Below are 19,844 nucleotides of genomic sequence, written 5' to 3'. Positions count from 1 at the left end.
CACAACACACAATGCACTCTGATAAAAGCTGATCACTCATTCAGGTGGCACGACATGAATCGTTGAATCAGCTGTAAATATCTGGAATGTACAATGTGCTTTCTGTGAAATCTATGCTCCCCATACCAACAGGATCAATCTCTGCGAATGTATCAAGCGCCGTTGATGAAATACTTGACATTAGTTTGTTTGTGCGCTACAATTGTCTAATAAAGGATCATCTGCGGCACAAAGAATACCCATGTTTATGCAAATACGCTAGAGCTTCGGTGCTTTTATGTGCCTCGGAGTGTACTTTCTTTCACACGATCAAAATCAATATGAGCCTCCATCTTCACGTTTCTAGCTATAGTAATCAGAATGCAGATTTAACTTTGTGGCAATATTTTCCATTTGAATATCAAGAAAAAAATTGTATTACCATTTAGCTTTCTTGTAAATGCTGATGAAATATTTTTATTCAGCATCAGATTTTCATCAGCTACACATTCTGCAATATCCTCCGCCTCAACAAGAATTTTTAATGCGACATAGGCATCCCATGCTACCATGAGTGTAGTACCCTAGCCTGAAGAATCCTGGCCAACTGATATTCTAAGGTTCCTTTTGTTTCTTGCTTCCGCTGCTGAAGGTGGGTGGAGGTAGTGTTTTCACTTCTGTCAGTCTGTTTGAATGTAAACATCGTGGCTGAGATTTTACAGCTCCTCTAGCTGGCGGGATCTTTCCGTCCCGCCAAAGTCAATAGACATTTGAATTGCTCACTGCATTTTCATGCCCTGCCCCTACTGTGACAGGGTCAGAAAGCTCCATCATGGGCGGGATTCTCCCAGCCCTGGGCCGGGCCAGAGAATCCCCGCGACCGGGCCACGCCGCCCCGACGCTGGCATTGTTGGCGCGGCGCCGATCGCGGGCTGCTCTACGCCGCCCCCCCACAATTCTCCGGTCCGGATGGGCCGAGCAGCCGTGAAAAAAAAAAGGGGTCACGCCGGCGCCATTCAAACCTGCCCTGAGCCGGCGGGGCCTTGGCATTGAAGGGTTGGGTGACGGCCTGTGGTGAGGGAGGGGGGGTCCGACTCCAGGGGGGCCTCCGATGTGGCCTGGCCCGCGATCGGGGCCCACCGATCAGCAGGCCGGCTCTCTAGCCGGTGGCCTCCTTTCCTACGCGCCAGCCCCTGTAGCCTTGCGCCATGTTGCGTGGGGCCGCCGCGCTGAAGGAGGCCACTGCGCATGCGTGGATCCCGCGGCGCACAGTTCGCGCTGGGATCGGCAGCTGGAGCGGCGCGAACCACTCGAGCGCCCTGCTGGTCCCCTGTAGGCCAGAATTGGTCCTGGCAGCGGCCTGTTCAGGCCGTTGTAAAACGCGACGGCGTTGACACTGCGGGATTACAGAATCCTGCCCCATATATCTCAAACACTAATGGATGGATTTCACCGAAACCTGGGTACACAGATACTCAGACCTAAGGAAGAACTGATTCCTTTTTAAAGCGAAGATGCAAATCTGAATCTTGGAATTTTGTGAAGGATCCATTAACTTTGGGAGTTAGGCTGTCATTGACTTTTTTTTAGAATGCTGTGTGTTGTTTCATTTAGAATGCTGTTGAGTGTTTTGGCATTGTCTCAGCTGCTTTGGTGGAATTTGTCACATCTGACAAAATGTTCGCGGAGTTTTCAGAGCAGGTCGTTGAATGTGGATTGGCCTGAAACCTCCTGAGTGACATGGAAGCTCTTTGTAAAAAGATTTATTTTTTGCATTACAGTTACAGTGCATCAATCAGGCAAGGGAAAAGCCTCAAGGAAGACTTGCATTATTGTGATAATGTTGATTTAACACAGCTTGGCGGATAAAAGCACTTTACTGAGTGTCCTCTTGACTTGTGCTGCAAATGCACTTGTAAGGATTTATCAATTCATTCATGTCCCTTTTTCTCAATTCATTTCATTGACTTTATTTGGTAACAACACATTAATTCAGTTTTAAGAAGTTGAAGTTTCACTCTAGATTTTATGGTGTAGGAATGACAACATCTTTGAGGATGACTACTTCGTTACATCATACTCTTCTGTATATAGGTAAATAAATCCACTAAACATCCTCTTGGAATTGGATGGCGCGATGTTTCAAGGCACTTTAAGAGATGTTATCTGACAACAATTGATGCTGAGACAATAGAGAAGATATAAACAGTGGTGATCAAAAGCTTGATCAGAGAGAGATGCGTTTTAAAAAGGAACTTAAGAAGGAGGAAAGAGAAATGCTGACGATTAGAAATTCAATTTCAAAGTATTGGCCATTCAATATGCAGTTCAAAAAATATAGAAAGTAAATGCCAGAGAAAATAACCCCACAAGGGATAATGGAAGCTGTAATTGGAAAGCATTCATTGGATTCCCCTGCTCTGTGTTTCCATACACTGCACAAGCCTCCTTTCACCTTGTAACATCTAAGCATATTGGCATTGGCTCTATTCAATTCTCCATAATACATCTAACATAAAGATTAGGAAATTTTGGCACGATTCAGTGCCCTTGTCATGCCTGACTTGGTTTCGGGATGAGGCTGTTAAATCTTGTGAGATTCGCGACGCTCGGAATGTCTTGCGAGATACAACTAAATGTCACAAGATGCCACGTTCTGGATCTTGCCCTCACTGTGCGTGATCCAGATCAGCATATTTAAATGAGCATAATTGCACATTTAAATACCTGGACACCGAATTCACCCAGCACCCAGGATTCACCGGCCGTTCCTGGAAGACCTCGCCAGGGCACTGGTCAGTACTGGTCCACACAAACATGGACCAAGCGTATCGGCACTTGAGTGGGATCTCCCAGGCCATTGGAGATCCCTGGGTGGTCGGGGACTGGGCAGGGTGGTACAATAGCACTCCCTTTGGCACCTGTGCACCAGCAGCCTGACAATTCCACATGGGCACCTTGACAGTGGCACCCTGGTAGTGCTGGGGTGCCAGGGTGACACTGCCACGGTGGCAGTGCCAGGATGCCTGGCTGCCAAGTCGGCTCCTCCAGGAGTCGGGCCCGAAGGGGGGGGGGGGGGGAGAATTGGGGCACCCTTCCAAAATGGTGCCCCAATCTGCTTCAGTTCGCCAGCTAAAATTCCTCTAAGTGCGGCCTAGGTGGAGAGAATCTCCCCAAGGCCAAACAAAATGGTAAAGTGCGGTTAAATAGCTGGGTGTTTCTCAAATCAGTTGCATCATGCCCATAAAGGCTATTTGAAGAACAAAGAACAATACAGCACAGGAACAGGTCCTTCGGCCCTCCAAGCCTGCGCTGGTCAAGGGTCCTATCTGGAACAACCGCCTGAATCCTTCTAAACCCCGTCTGCACATGTGCCTATCCAGATATTTACATAAGTGGTTATCAGAAATTGTTTGTAGTTGCAAAATTTCTCAGTTTCCACTTAAATGCATCATTTTTCATTTTATCCAATCAGCTTGTACAGAGTGGTATGTAGCTAGTGACAAGATAAAACCAGTGATGCACCAACTTGTCAGCAGATTTGATATATGTGCAGAAATAGTCCAAAAAATTCAAGGAGATCAAAATAGAGACATTGTCACTACATGTTGTTGATTGGCAACACTAAAACTAGTTTTGATTATGTCAGGAAGCTGAGAAAGTCAGCAATCATCCCCACTGAGTCACTTGGTATAATATGTGTGCACATAAAATTCCTTTTCAGGAAAATAAAACTTCTACCGTCGCCCATTCTGTCTCCATTGGCAACGCATTACATCTGGGAACAGTAGCTCAATCCAATCTGGTGTAAGACAATCAAAGCCTTCTGATCAGTCAATCTTCATCTCTTTGGGCCTTAGGCAATTCATCAATCAGGTTTTTAAAGCATTGCCTATCGAACCTCTATACAGCTCAGGGTAACTGAAATGTAGAACATTAAGAGTGAATTCATTAGAAAGCTACAATGGGATTGGAGACCCAGTTTAAGTGGATGAGAATTAAAACAGGCTTGTTTGCTGACTCTAAAAGGATAGCAACCTGCAAACTTGGGTGGAATCGTCCAGGCCTGCCAGCAGGGGGAGGTTTGATGGCAGGGGAGGGGGGACTTAATTTGGTGTAAGGTCAAAAACCAATTTCCTGGTGGCTGGATGGACCTTTGCAATTATCTTCTTGGAACTTTAAAGGCGGGTCGAGCTTCCCGATGAACAAGTTTGGGAGGCCATTTTGCATTTATTAGTAAGTCATGCAGCTCATTCAAAGGCCAGCTTACTGGAATTAAGCTCTCTCTCCAAATTAAGTTATCCACCTGTTACAAATTGGAACGGGGTGATTTTTGCCACCCACCCCCCGCCCCCGCAGAAGATGGCGGGAGGCAGCCCGCAGTTGGTTCATGGCGGGATCTTCAGGTCCTGCGCTGTCAATGGGATTTCCCAATGAATCCGGTGGGAAACCCGCGGGACCGGAAGCTGATGTAGGCGAGAATGGTCAGAAAATCTCCTCTCCGAATGTTCATGTTTACGACTGCAGATAAACAGTGTGCACCTGCCGAGCTTGACTTTGTCCACTATTTTGAAGTGAGTAGTCCTTGCTTTGGCCTTCTTCATCCAATTCTTAATTGAGATTGGGTACTGGTTATTCAAGCTGACCGAAGACTGGTCATGCGAGGCAAGAGTAGTGGGGAAGGGTGGAAGTGTGGAGCACAGGTTGGATAGGGGAGGCAGGCGAAGGCTGGGAGTCTTCTGAGGAAGGAAGTCAGACTGTCTGAGGCAGGAAGGGAAGATGTCTGGGGAAGGGGGCCAGGCTGTCCGAGGTAGGGACGAGAATGTCTGGGGTAGGAAGACAGACTAGCTGAGTCAGGGAAGGAGGATGTCAGGCGAAGGAGGATAGACTGTCTGAGGCACGGAGGGAGAATGTCTGAGGAAGGAGGACAGACTGTATGAGGCAGGGAGGGAGGATGAAGGAAGGCAGAAAATCTGTGGCAGGGAGGGAGGATGTCTGGGGAAGGAGGATAGACTGTCCGAAGCAGGGTGGGAGAAAGTCTGGAGAAGTAGGACAGACTGTTCAAGGTAGAGAGGGAGTCAGTGCAGGGACTTGGGACGGAGGCAAAGGCCTTGCTTGATGGATCTGAGGTTTCATGTGGTTGGGTGGGGTTGGTGGTTTCTGGCACGGATAGTGGGAGGTAGATGGGCCGAGATGGAAGAATCGGTGTTGTTTATGGTGGGATCCTGGGTTTGAACTGAGGGTACCGGGCAGCGGGGGGAACAGTCATAGTGAGTGGAGGGATTGGGGTGTGGCTCGGTGGCAGGTCCAGAGTAACAGTTGGGTAGCTTAAGGTTTTATGGGGCAGCAGTTACAGAAACAGACAAAATAGCTCGGATAGTGGGAGGACTCAGGATCAGGGTGGGTATGGGGACGATCACAAGTGCAGCAGGCTCAGAGGGGAGAGAAGGCACGTGGAAGGCGATGGTTATAGTTTCAAGATATGACCTACGCACATGTGGCATTGAGAGCTTCCTGGCAATAGCCAATCATGTAGGAAAGGTTTTCACTCTTTGAACATGCAGCTGACATGTGATCACAGAAGATAAATTCTGCATGTTGGTGCTTGGTTCTCAGCGAGCTCCCACGATGCCTATATTCTGAACCACTCCAAAGTGCCACAGGTTTACAAAGGATCTCACTGATTGCAGAGCTGGTTCCTTGGGGGACAAGAGATAACCCCCAAAAGACCACAACTAAGCTACACATTTGTATTACTAGACATTCAAATCTGGTGATTCTATAATTTTAATGCATGCATCGCAGCAAACCCAACAGCTTCCCCATGTCCGACGCATTTTTCTGCAAATCCACATGTGTAGGTGCTGAGAAACTGATGCACATAATATATTTCATTGATAGTGTTCAAAGATGATACAGTTCTTTATTATCACAACCAATATCCATAGGTTTGAACAAAATTTTCAATCAACAGGTACAAACAAGCTCGACTCTTAGATAATGAAAACAATTACAATCTTTTCAACAGTTAACAATCCTGCATATATAGACAACCCATGTAAGTCAAATCTTAAACTATGGTTAGAAATTGCTGATAATCCTTGTTATTCCTCTGCGTTTCCCCTTTCCGCTCCTAAATATTATTTGATTATGACAGGCACGGGTGCGGGCATTCATTGTGACAAAACCCAATGCCCTTTCCTGCCCTGACCTAGATTGCTCCCATTTGCAATCTTTCCAACTAGATAGTTTGAGATTGGAAATCAGGAACACAAATCTTTGCCCATTTCCCCCTCTCTTTTCCAGGTACTCTACAATAATAATACGCTTAATATTTTAATAACAACAACAGCCTCAAACTGAGACTTATACAATAAAACATGATTTACTACTATTGTGATGAAGCACATGATTATCTACTTCAGAGAAAAACATAAACAATTAATTCCGCATTGGTTCATCATCAGGTGGCCATTATTTAAAATACTTTTTAAAAAAGAGGCCATTGCCACAGATTTTGCTGTTGTACATGTTTTGAACATTCAAGTTCCAGGAACCATAGATGTAGTTTGCTTTCAGGAGCAAATTGTCTCTATCAAATACAAGAAATCCAGAGTACAATATCATTATTATTTTACATTAAAACATTACATTAAATAACAATAAAATCTGATAAACTTTAAAGCCAGTCGAACTTTGATGAAGTAACCCAAATGCATTATAATATGACATTAATAGCTTGTTGCACAAAATGGGTCTTTGGAAATTACTTGAAGCACATATCTGTAGCCTGCAATTAGGTCATGCTAATCCCTTGTAGTACAACCATGGATTCATTCCATGTAAGATTAGCCATAAATTAAAAGTACCTGCTCCGTTGCAAGGATGCATCACAGGCTCACTGACCTGAAGCTTGGGATCCTGATACATTTGACAACCTCCAGGAAATATGCTATTTTCTTCAAAGTTGACAAATACAAATTTTCTTCAGGAAAGTCTATGCAGTGATAGTTAATGGCCTAGATTCCTGTAAGTGATTGGTGGGGCTCTTGAGAATTGATGTTATGAGTTCCACATGGTTGGTGATAAGTGGCTACCAGAAGCTCTGTGTATACCGTGCCTTGGCCAAAGTGCGGCATGGAGGCCAAGGCACCGTTTCTCACATTGGAATTTTGAATTGAGGATGTTGTTTCTGTCCTGTAAAGCTGTGCTTTCATTTCACAGTAACCAAACCTGCTTAAAAGAATATAGAAATCTCGCCGAAACGTCTTTGTGAAAAATGCGTACAGGAAAGGATTGGCACAGGAATTGATTGGGTAAAACAAAACCAGAAGTATCTTGGAACTGGACACAGTGATAAAAGGGACCTTGAGAGCGGCTGAAATGGCAAAGAAAGATATCGGTGACATGCAAATGAAATCTGTGAAGATTAGCACGGCCATGCGTTTGGCAATTTTTGTATCACCGTTTGTGGAGATGAAGTTGGGGTTTCTAACTGTTAGGTAGATTTTGATATAGCAGAAACAAATGATCAAAAATGCAATAACATTCAGCAGCAAAATGAAAATAATGTAAGCCTGAGAAACTGGAGAGTTCACATCCATAGGGAGGCAGATGCTAACCTTCTTGTAGTTACTGATGCCGACAAGTGGCAGGACTGCCACAATGAAGGAAAATGCCCAACCACCACACATAATCACAATGGCATGCCTCAGATGGATTTTTCTGTCCAGCTGCATGGCATAAGTAATGGTGTGCCACCTTTCCAGGGTGATTGCGGTAAGTGTGTACACTGAGAGCTCACTGGCAAAAACAGTGAAGAATCCAGCGGACGCACAGCCAGCACCAGTCTGCCAATCTATGGCATAATTATAATACTGGCCTTTGGTCCGGATGTCGACAGAAGCAATGAGCAACAAATAAAGGCCCATGCAAAAGTCAGAAAAAGCAAGATTGCACATCAGGAATCGGGGAACTGTGAGTTTATATCGACTGGTTAGTAAGACTATGAGAACAACCACATTCCCTATAATAGCAAGAATATTCATTAGCCATATTATGACTCTTAAAATATCTTTTCCCACAATGTCTTCACACGGATTGAAGTCATCCGCTTTTGGATTACAGACCACATCTGCTACATTAGAGCAGAGACCATAGTCAAAAAATGGTTCATCTTCATTTAAGTCAAACCATGCCTCACTTTCAAGGAATACATATTGCTGAGGGACAGCAGAATTCAACTGCATAGATCTTTTCGAATGTGTGGAACCGATCTCAAATTCAGTCTCGAAGCTTGTGTTGCTGAAATCATAATTCTTGCTGTAGAACTTGCTACATAATGGAGACCATTGTAATCTGGAAGAAATAAAAGTTACAACTTTTATAACAATCCCACCAAGAATTGAGAAATCTGGAATCAATAACACTTATGCAAAGTGTAAGAAACAACTAGGGCAGAATGTCTTTTGCTTAAAATATGAGCTCAATGAATCCAGGAGCACTCCATTCATTTCAATGAAGGCTGCAGCATAAGATTGGCTTGGGAACCAAACTAGTGCTCACTCTGTGAGGTGGGCACTACTGTACATTCAGCCAGTGGACACCTCTTCTGCAGTTGGACTGCACCAAACTCATATATTTCTTTATTTACCAAAACTATTTTCAACTAAAATATTGCCGTCTACATTTTGACCTATTTTAATGCTTTAAAATAAATCATGGATGTGGGTGTTGCTGGCAAGACTGGATATCTTCCCGGCTCAGCAAACATCACCTTTAAAAATTTCCGCATATGGATCAGATTTCCGGTCGGGGTGGGCGACTCCGGAATGAGCATAGAGTCTGCCGACTGCCGAGGCCTGTCTTTGTGCCCCAGCACTGTGTTTAAATAAAGAAAAAATAAATAAAACAAAAAATATTCTTCCAGCCCTCACCCCTTAACCCCCACATATTTCCTATGCCCATCCATGCCAACCTATGTTCCACCATCCAGCCCCATCTCTATGGTTTCCATTATCACTCAGTCAACAGAGTGCCCTCTACTTACCCCCATTGCCCCATACCCCCATGCAAATTTATTGCCAAATCATCCCCCCACCCATCACATTTTGCCCTTACTTCCTCCATGCCAATTTACCTGGTATGCTTGACAGCTTTAATACTTCCTGGATAACTTTGACAGGTTTGACAGCTGGACAACTCCATAACAGTTCCTTGACAGCTGCACAGTTCTTTTCATTGACTGCTGGACTGTTCCTTGACAGCTGGACAGTTCCCTGACAGTTGAAAAGCTGGTCAACAGTTCCCTGACAGCTGAATACCTCTTTGACAGCTTTACAGTTCCACTTATGCATAAAAAGTGCATAATCATGTTCACTTTTAACAATCGCAAATGGGTACCTTGCTTCTCCCAAAGGTTTCTTGGGACCCTATCCAAAGGGGTACGTGAACCCTCCAAAAGGGTATTCTGGTTATCCAAACACCAGACTTCCTTTTAGCTGTTCTAATCTGCATCTCCGCATTCTGCACTCTTCTTCAAAAATCCCACTTGAGTGGAGGCAGTTGATGATTTAATTAGCTGGCTGTTTTCACAAATTGGGTATGCAGTTCATATTTTTCCACATTATGCTCCATCTCCCAAATTTTTGCTCACTCGTTAGCTTATCTAAATTCCTCTGTAGGCTTCTTCAGGAAACCTCCTTCCACAGCACCTTTACCACCGAGAAGAACAAACGTAGCAGATGTATGAAACACCTCAACCAGCAAATTCCCCTTCAGGAAACACACCATCCTGACTTGGAACTATATCGCTATTTCTTCAAAGTTACTGTGTTAAAATCCTATGACTTCACCTTTAACAGTTCTGTCGGTGTACCTGCACCACATGGGTTGCAGTGGTTCAAGAAGGTGTCTTACCATCTTCCGAAGTGAAATTACTGATGGACAATAAATGCTGGCCTTGCCAGCGACACTCACATCCTATGAATGAATTAAAGGAGCTTGCTTAAAAATAGTTCTTTTGTATGTCCTAGAAAATAACCTGTCATCATTGATTAATCTGTTGAGCTGAAGTCGTATTCAATTTTTTTTTACTGTTCCATGTTCCTTCATGCACTTTCGGTATACAGGCACCCTTAAAGAAGGCCGTCTCACATAATTAAATGTCTATTTAAAAGGATACAATACAAAACCTCAGGGTAATAAAAAGGACGGAAATGCAAATGCTGGACATCTGAAATAAAAAGAAACTGCTGGAAACACACTGTATTCGTTCTGATAAAGGCCACACGTCTGGAATGTGGTCACCTGTCTTTTTACATTACAATTGCTGACAGATAGGCTGTGTATTTCCAGCATTTTTTGTTTTATTTACAGCCTCTCAGAAGTCTGCATTTCCTTTTATACATTGACATCGACCCTCCGTGCGTGAAAGAATAAATAATACTCACTCCTTTTTCTTCTTAGCATTTTCATTTTCAAAGGCACAGCAGTGGCTCGGATATGTCATCCTGGCCTCCCTTAGTTCTACAAAGTTATCCAGGGGTGGTAACCTTTTCAAGTTATTGGTCGACCGAGCTATGAGCTTCTTAATAGATTTCAAGCCATGAATTGGAAGTGCAGTGATACCAGTTCTGGAAATGTCCCTGTTAAAAGAGTAAGACTGTTGGTTTCCATGTTACCAGTATTATGCCCGCCAAATCATGATGTTGCTGCTGACACACTCTGTTTGCCTGTGAGAAAAAAATTATCGAAATGTATTCATTGATTTTTTTTTACCAGTTTCAAGCAGACTGCAAATATTTAAGTGAAATTAATGTAATACCAATAGGAGTGCAGGAGAATGCAATGTGCTGAATGATGCATTCACAATTTAGAGTATGAAGAAGCAACTATCTGTTGCACATTATGCATATTCTAGCACTGGAAATGTGGGCCGCAATCTTCTGTTCCTGTTCACGGTGGGCATTTTTTGCTACCGCTAAACGTGAATGGAGCTTCAGCTGGAATGCCAAGTTTTCTGTAACGCTCATAACGGGTCTCACCATGGACGAGACCAAAATATCATACCCATGAGTAACCATGTGCCACTTGAGCTTAATTGCAACGCAAAAAGGGAAATAACCTATCTAACCGTGGCTCCAACAAGACTTACATAACCTCTGGTACAACTAGAGTCCGAATCAATAGTAAAACAGAAGAGAGTTGTACAACTGACAATACTACATAGTAAATAGTGAATAACTGAAGGTATATGATCATCAGTTAGGTCATTTCCATTGACATTGATATCTACCATCTGGAAACTAAAATAGACTCTACCTACTCACCCAGAACCGGTGATCCACAGTCACCTCTGAATAATTTGTTGCCTTTACAAATACTCAATTTTCCCTATGTATCTTTATTCAGAGGATGAGGATGAGCAGCTACTGAACAGGTGAAAAAAACACCAGGCCCATGTGCGCCAGCTTCAAAGTTCTCTCAATCCAGCCTGTTGAAGCTATGCAAGAGAGTAAGGCCTCTTTAAAACTAGCCAAAGTATTTTAAAAAGATATTCCTCCATTCAATGGGCGCGATTCTCCACTCCAACGCCGAAGTGGCCGCGCCGTCGTGAACGCCGTCGAGATTCACGACGCCGCGGAACGGCCCCGGTCGCGACCAATTCAGGCCCTGACAATGGGCCAGGATCGGGGCCGCGTCATCTACACGCGCCAGGCCTTGTCGCCCGCGTAAAAGCGACGCCAAATAGATGACACGGCCGGCGCCGCATAACGGGCGTCATCCACGCATGCGCGGGTTGGCCGGCGCCAACCCGCGCATGCGTGGTTGCCGTCCTCTCTAAGTCCGCCACGCAAGAAGATGGGGGACGGATCTTGCGGGGCCGCGGAAGGAAGGAGGTCCTCCTTCAGAGAGGACGGCCCGACGATCGCGGGCCACCCCACATTTCAGGTGAAGCCCGGTGCAGGATCCCCCCTCGCCCCCCCACAGGCCGCCCCCCCCCCCAGCGTTCACGCACCGCTCACGACTGCAGCGACCAGGTGTGGACGGCGCAGGGGGGAACCCGCCGTTTTGGCCTGGCCGCTCGGCCCATCCGGGCCTCATAATAGCTGGGGTTCCGGAGAATCGCCATTTTCGGTGTCTCCGGCGATTCTCCGGCACGCGAAACTCGACCGGGCCGTTCCCGCCGCTTGGGAGAATCGCGGGAGGGCGTCGGACCGGCGTCCCCGGAAATGTTGGCGGTCCAGGCGATTCTCCCAACCGGAGTGGGAGTGGAGAATCGCGCCCTTTGGATCTACAATACCGATTACATTGTTCCATATAGCAACGACATCTTATTTTTCACCTGACCTTGCAGGGTTTCTTCCACAGACATTGACGACTCCTGTAGATGAAACTTTCTGAGATGCTAAGCTCTTTTTGTAAGCAGGTGTGTAGGGTCTGAGTCCATAGAAACTGCAGCAGAGACCCGTGTCCAGGTGCTTCCTCCTCTTTAGCTGCTATCATCACTTGCTTCTCCTCATCACTGTACGGTCCCTCACCTAGCACTGTTAAATCCACTGTATGAGCTGAACTATAGGTTGGTGCGGTTCCCGTGCGTGGGGGAGGGCACCTAAAATGGGTTGGGCACCCATCTTCCCGCACACTCCAAAGCTCTTCCCCAACACGGGGAACAGGCAGGTGCTGAGATTTACAGCTTGCTCGCCGTATTTAAATGAATATTAAGGGTCAATTAGGCTTGTTATCAAGCCAATTGACCCTGATAATACATTGACCAGATCATAAAATGGCGGCATGGTAGCACAGTGGGTAGCACAGTTGCTTCACAGCTCCAGGGTCCAGAGTTCGATTCCCGGCTTGGGTCACTGTCTGTGTGGAGTCTGCACGTTCTCCCCATGTCTGCATGGGTTTCCACCGGGTGCTCCGGTTTCCTCCCACAGTCCAAAGATGTGCAGGTTATGTGCAGATTGGCCATGATAAATTGTCCTTAGTGTCCAAAAAGTTTAGGTGGGGTTACTGGGTTGCGGGGATAGGGTGGAGGTACGGCCTTAGGTCAGGTCCTCTTTCCAAGGGCCGGTGCAGATTCGATGGGCCGAATGGTCTCCTTCTGCACTGTAAATTCTATGATTCAATGATAAAATGGTTGACGTTGTCAGCTAGCCAGGAGCAGGAAACCCGTTTTTTAAACTTAAATTTTTAAAGGGCAGGAAGGACGAGGAGAGGTCATACTTCGGAGGCTGCCCTTTGCCGGTCGTCAGGTGGCTCCCCTTAGATTGAACCCTTCCCTTCCTTCCAACCCTCTTCCTCCCTTAATGTTCCCTTTCTCCTCCTGTCCCATGACTACACATACCCAAACCCTCCCACCCAGGTCCCTTGACTTACCTGCCCCGGGGGTCCATGAGTCTTCATCTTCCTCTTTTCCTCTAGTTCCAGCAACAACCACTGATGCTTTCCTGATGCTGGGACTGATGGACCTTCTGGCCAATCAGAATTGGCTCGCAGCTCCAGAGGGCGGGGCTTCTGCCCCAAATGAGGGGCAGAAGTCCCACTCGGTTAGTCTGTTCCATCGCGTTTTATGGCTGCGGGCATGTCGGTGTACAGCATGTTGGCACAGCGCCGACATGTTTTTCAGGGGCTGGCTGGCCGGCTCTCCCGTGTACTATTCTGCTCTACATTTCCATGTTTCTGTCCTTTGTGACGATGACGAGGCTGATGGAAAGTGGTGTGAGGTGGTGATCTTCTCAATAACAGCAGTTGAGAAGTCAGTCCAGTTCTAAAAGAAGAAGAGAACATTTGTCAAGGTGCTTCATTTTGTCTGATAATGCTCCTGTGAAGCATCTTGGGACATCAACTACGCTGAAGGCATTATATAACTGCAAGGTCTTGTTCCATTAAATAAACACCTACGAGTAGTCCTTTTGTTTCAATATATTGGGTTGACTTTAACAAGGTTTGTTGCATAGGAAACATGGAAACTGGCGCTGTTGTGGGAGTGGTCATATGTCAGTCTCCCAGTGGAGGGGACGCATGGCGGAAACTTGCCTGTTTGCAACAGGATCTTAATTAGGCTCAATGTTGAGCCATTTGACACCAATTATCGCTGGGCACACAAGAATTTTGTGGTGACTCAGGGACTAAATGCGAGCGACAGTTCTCCTGTGCCTTAGAAAAGTCACCCTCTAAAACCTTGTTGGGTTTGCCTGTGGCTTTCTGGGTGGTAGGCTCCCCTTTCAAAGGCACTCTGTACCCCAGTGCAAGTCACCACCCTGCCCTTGCTTCCAACCCCCCCCTTCCTCCGCCCATGACTCCACTCCACAAAACCCAACCCCACCCTCGCTCACCTAATCCAGGGATCATATGATAATCTCTGGTCAAGTCCCTGGCGCACAACCGGCAACAGCCTAAGCAGGGTTTTCACCCTTGCCTCAGTTGATGCCCTTAAGTGGAAAATTAATGATCACTCAAAGGCTATTTCATGCCCAGAGTCAATTTTAATGCTGGCTGAAGTTTAGGGCCAGGGAGAAATCCAGAAACTACCCTGTTCGGGTCTCAAGCAGGAAAGGAAGTGGAGGTGCCTCCTTTAATGGCTTCCTTTCTACATTAAGCATACCCCAACACAAGATCTGCCGCCTGCAGGTGCTCCCTCAACCCCTGACTTCTCTATCAAGACCCACACCCTCAGGCCTCACCCCTCCCCGCTGTGAGACAAACTGCACCTACCCAATCCTGGGGGAGAATTTTCCGTTTGAGAGACTGAGTGCTGACGCCGGGACTGAGTTCATAGATTATCATAGAATTTACAGTGCAGAAGGAGGCTATTCGGCCCATCGAATCTGCACCGGCTCTTGGAAAGAGCACCCCGCCCAAGGTCAACACCTCCACCCTATCTCCATAACCCAGTAACCCCACCCAACACTAAGGACAATTTTGGACACTGAGGGCAATTTATCATGGCCAATTCAACTAACCTTCACATCTTTGGACTGTGGGAGGAAACGGGAGCACTCGGAGGAAAACCACGCACACATGGGAAGGATGTGCAGACTCCGCACAGACAGTGACCCAAGCCGGAATCGAACCTGGGACCCGGTTGTGAGTGTTCTACATGGAAGAAAGCGGTGCCAGTCCCAGAGCGATTCAGGTCCCATTAATGGGCTAGCACTGGTGACACTTAGAACTCTCGCAAATCCAATGCACGCCAATCCTCATTCAAGCCAAGATGATGGCACTGGTTGTGCTGGAACATGCCTATCCCGCTGATGGGTCGGCTGGTGTTAAAGGGTAGCTGGGGAGCACCCATATTACCCGCGGTGTTAGGTTCCCAGTGGGCAGTCAGCGGCGTGCGCAGCTTTTCAGGCTGTGACAATGGTGGTCCATGCCCTGCCACCCTAACCCCACGACCCACCTCCTAGCTGCCCCGCTACTCCTCCCTGACCCTGGCAGATGCCCCCCCCTACCCTCCGGCCAGCAGCACAACTTTCAACACACTATAGCAATGTTGGACACTGTTTGTACCGCCTCCCACACCCTCAGAGGCCACAGCGCCTGCTTCCTGATTTGAAATGTTGCAACTGAACCTCGCTGTCGGTAATTCCTCCTGGCGGAGGCGGAGCATCGTGGAAGGCACGGCAAATGCCGGTTCGAGCTCTTTAATGACATGCCAACGGTCTTTATTATACGATTTGCATGCCCATGCTGGAGTGTGGCGTAGAAAACATTCAAGCCACTGTCGAGGGACTAGAGCATTGCATTCCATTTGGCTCCTGGTGCCAACCTCTATTTGATGCTGCTGGGACTGCAGAGTAGCCGGCCAATGGGTTAGGCTTGCAACTCTCTGAGACAGAACCTTCTCTTGACTATGGGGACCTTTTGTCTCCAGCCAATTAAGGCTCCTTGGAGCATTTGCATGGCTGCAGGGCAGCCAGTATCAATGGAGATGCATTCCCCGGTGACAATTTGGGCGCCACGGTCGGAAACCCCAATGAGATACCCTCAATAACGACGCTTAGAGTGTAAACGGTAAAGAAGGCTTTAATAGATTAACAACTATGCTAGAGCCGAGACATGTGCTAACTGCTGCACAGCCCACAAGGCAGCCCCTTTTCTATGGCTCACAGATGGGCGGAGCCACAGGCGGAGTCCCCAGGGTTTCAAGCCCGGTCTTAAAGGGGACATCACCTTACATGATGACAAGGCAGTAACCGTTCATCACACCCAACATCTGAAAAATCCATCTCTACGTGTCTAAGCCTTGGTGACTGAGTAGGACAGCAAAACATGACAGGAACCTGAGCTTGGGAAAAGCTCCAGCATCATTCTCTACTTCCTTCATACTCTGGTGCCTGATGGTGCTGGGCTTCAAAAGGGGTTAAAAGCATGTACTGTCTGAGATATTCTCCAGTTTAGGGTCCATTTTGTTAGTTGCAGTCTTGTCCCAGAAGTGCACAAATAGTGTTGAGATCATGCAAGGTTATGTAACACAGAGAGTCAAGTGCAGCTGTCCATTCTCAAGGCCATTCTATCTGTCACCAAATGGACGTATAACATGCTTGAATGACAAAAGTTTCTTGCACAAATCACCTTTAAGACTTCCTTATACGGCTGCTCATTATATTTGTCCCGTGAGGAATGGCCATGCATAGCATGCATTCAGTGCACTGTCGGTCTCAAGGCAGTACAGAACAAGTGAATCTTTATTAATGGCTACCATGGTTCAGCAGCATACTTTACATGTTCTGAGGATACATTTTGTCATGGCTACTAGACTTTTCAAACAGTATGTCAAGCTTACCTTAATTACTTTCTGGAGATTAGCCATATTCATTCTCACACCTCTCCAGCTTCATTGGCTTCTTGATACAGCTTTCACCCACTGCACAGTCTGTTCTCAAATATGTTAGAACAGACATCTCCAGGGGTAGTTTTTAATTTGTGCAATAAAGGATTCCATCCCCCATCACCCCAGTCCCTTATTTCTTGGATAAGCTTTTCCGCTTCCATAACCTGCATGCAGCTGACTTCCATTATCCTTCATGCTGGACGGATGGACCTGTAATCGGGGTGTGCAACTGGGCCGTGTTAATTGCTTATTACACTAAATCTGCTTGTAACTGGGCCTGTCTAGTGTCAGGAGGAGAAAGAGCAGGAAAATCAGTGTGAAACTACAGTAAATGGAAAGAGACATAACCGATTAGTAATGACATGAACCTGCGATGTGAAACGCTGTAAATAGTGTTTGTGTCAGTTCTTCACCCTTTCTTTCCTATTTTGCTTTTGTGAACAAAATGCCAACTATGCCCCTTCTACTCCTTGCCATTTTGGGGCAATAATGGTGCAGTGATACACTTAAAATCAGAGTGCAGAATTTGTTGGGCTGGAGTTTTGCTATTGGGATGGATAGTTCGAATCGGGAAATGTCCAATTCAGTAGGTATAAAGGGCATTAAACAAGCTATTTTCAGCTCAGGAATCGGGGAGGGCAGAGTCAGTCCTGCTGTCTCGGAGCTGAACAAAGGCAGTCATAGAGGTGGCCAAGTGCCAAGACATGCTGGTTAAAATGCCCGGTTCTCTGGGACTTTGTCCCAGTTGTTTGATTAGTCCTCACCCCTCACACCCCAGCGTCTCAGTATGCATGCTTGGCTGAAAGCCCTGACTCTGAGAAAAGGACTATGTGAGTGAGTTTTTTGTTGTTGTATAGGCACAGAGAAAGGTTGGTGCAATTCTCCCAGCCCTGCGCCGGGCCGGAGAAGCGGCGCAACCGCGCCACGCTGCCCCCGACATGCGATTCTCCGAGGTGTGGAAAATCGGCGCCATTTGCAGCGGCATGTTTGGTGCGGCGCCGGTCGCCAGCCGCTGTACGCGGCAGGGCCGCCAATTTTCCGTCCCGCATGGGCCGCGCGGAGAAAACAGAATCCCGCTGGCGCCATCCACACCTGGTCGCTGCCAGCGGGAACTCTGCGCGAAGGTCGGGGACGGCCTGTGGGGTGGGAGGGTGGATCCGTGCCCGGGGGGGCTTCCGATGGGGTCTGGCCCGCGATCGGGGCCCACCGATCGGCGGGTGGGCAGCTTCCCCTCCCCGGCCTACTTTGTTGCGCATCCAGCCCCAGAACCCCTGCACCATGTTGCGTTGGGGCCGGAGCGTTCAGTAAGGCCACTGTGCATGCGCGGGTTGGCGTGTCGCCACTGCGCATGTGCGGGTTGGCGCCGCCCCCAGTGCACACCGGGAAGTAAGGCTGGAGCGGCGTGAATCGCTCCATCACCTGTGCTGTGTTGGACAGAATCGCTACTGTCCGCAGCCCGTTTCGCGCCGTCAAGAAATGCGACACTGTCACACGATCGGAGAATCGCGCCCGTTGATTTTACTTGACTGACATCTTCTGATGTTAGAATAAGTTTTTCTTTCTGGGATCTATTTTGCCAATGTCTCAATGTTTATTTGCACAGGTTAAGCAGTCACAAGTACTTAAAGCTTCTGCCATTGATACTTTAACAATCTGTTTGATTCACACTTTCATAGGGTTGTAGGAACACCAGTTCTTTTTAAATGATTTTTTTTCCCTGGACAAATGTGAGGTAATGCATTTTGGAAGGTCCAATACAGGTGGGAAATATATAGTAAATAGCAGAACCCTTAAGAGTATTGACAGGCGGAGGGATCTGGGTCCACAGGTCCACAGGCTACTGAAAGTGGCAACGCAGGTGGAGAAGGTAGTCAAGAAGGCATACAGCATGCTTGTTTTCATCGGCCGGGGCGTGGAGTACAGAAATTGGCAAGTCATTCTGCAGTTGCACAGAACCTTAGTTAGGCCGCACTTGAGATATAATGTTCAATTCTGGTCACCACACTATCAGAAGGATGTGGAGGCTTTGGAGAGGGTACAGAAGAGGTTTACTAGAATGTTGCTTGGTATGGAGGGCATTAGCTAAGAGGAGAGGTTGGATAAACTTGGTTTGTTCTCACTGGAACAACAGAGGTTGAGGGGCGAGCTGATAAAAGTATACAAAATTATGAGGGGCATGGACAGAGTGGAAGCTTTTTCCCAGGGTGGGAGAGTCAATTACTAGAGGACATAGTTTCAGGTATGAGGGGCAAAGTTTAGAGGAGATGTGCAAGGGAAGTTTTTTACACAGAGGGTGGTGGGTGCCTGGAACTCATTGCTGGAGGAGGTGGTGGAAGCACGTATAAAGTCTTGACAAATACATGAATAGGATGGGAAAGAAGGATACGGGCCCTGGAAGTGTAGAAGGTTTTAGGTTAAACGGGCAGCATGCTCAGCGCAGGTTTGGAGGGCCAATGGGCCTGTTCTTGTGCAGTATTTTCTTTGTTCTAAGCAGTTTCAATGTTACTGTATGGCTCCAGAGAACATAGTGTACACTGGGTGAACAGACATGGAAGGTCCATGAGTTGGGATGGAGTGTATGAGGCGATGGATCATTAGCAGTTGTTGGGGAGCAGGGTCTGACTTTGAATTGGTATGGGCTATTAGGGGACATGTGAGTGGCCAAGGGGCATCAGTTCACATGGGGGCATAGTGGTCATGTGGATGTATAGGGGCATGAACTGACACTGCGTTAGCATGGAGGGAATATGGGAGCATAAAAAGATGTTTTGAAGTTACTCAAAAGCGCCCTATGGTTCACAATTACTCTTAAGTGGCTCTTGTATCATGAGTCATGGAGAAGCTGGCTTGACCACACTATAATTGCTATTTACACCCTTATCCTATGGCAGTGAAAGTTGGGGGTGTCAGGAAAAGAGGTAGGAATCCCAGAATTGGGTCCCACCTACCATTTTTAAACGGCCCAGAGCCCTTCCGACTCTGTGAACATAAGGCCTGTCATATCATTTCTGCCATTGTTTCATCT

At 47.0% G+C, this 19,844-nt stretch overlaps 1 protein-coding gene across 3 annotated transcripts in view; it reads right to left on the bottom strand.

Annotated features, from left to right (window-relative positions):
* Positions 1 to 5,903: 5,903 nt before the first annotated feature.
* Positions 5,904 to 19,844, bottom strand: part of fshr (follicle stimulating hormone receptor) — a 279,828-nt gene continuing 265,887 nt past the window's right edge. For all 3 annotated transcript variants that reach the window (XM_072508204.1, XM_072508211.1, XM_072508221.1), the window contains 2 exons: positions 10,431 to 10,625; positions 5,904 to 8,337 (listed from right to left, as the gene is read on the bottom strand). In XM_072508204.1, the coding sequence (XP_072364305.1) occupies positions 6,999 to 8,337; positions 10,431 to 10,625 (1,534 nt within the window). In that variant the 3' untranslated portion in view covers positions 5,904 to 6,998. The remainder of the gene's footprint in view (positions 8,338 to 10,430; positions 10,626 to 19,844) is intronic.

This window comes from Scyliorhinus torazame, chromosome 1, assembly GCF_047496885.1.
Source record: "Scyliorhinus torazame isolate Kashiwa2021f chromosome 1, sScyTor2.1, whole genome shotgun sequence".
NCBI lineage: Eukaryota > Metazoa > Chordata > Chondrichthyes > Carcharhiniformes > Scyliorhinidae > Scyliorhinus > Scyliorhinus torazame.
The sequence above is the reverse complement of the archived record's forward strand: the minus strand, read 5'-3'. Positions and strand labels throughout refer to the sequence as shown.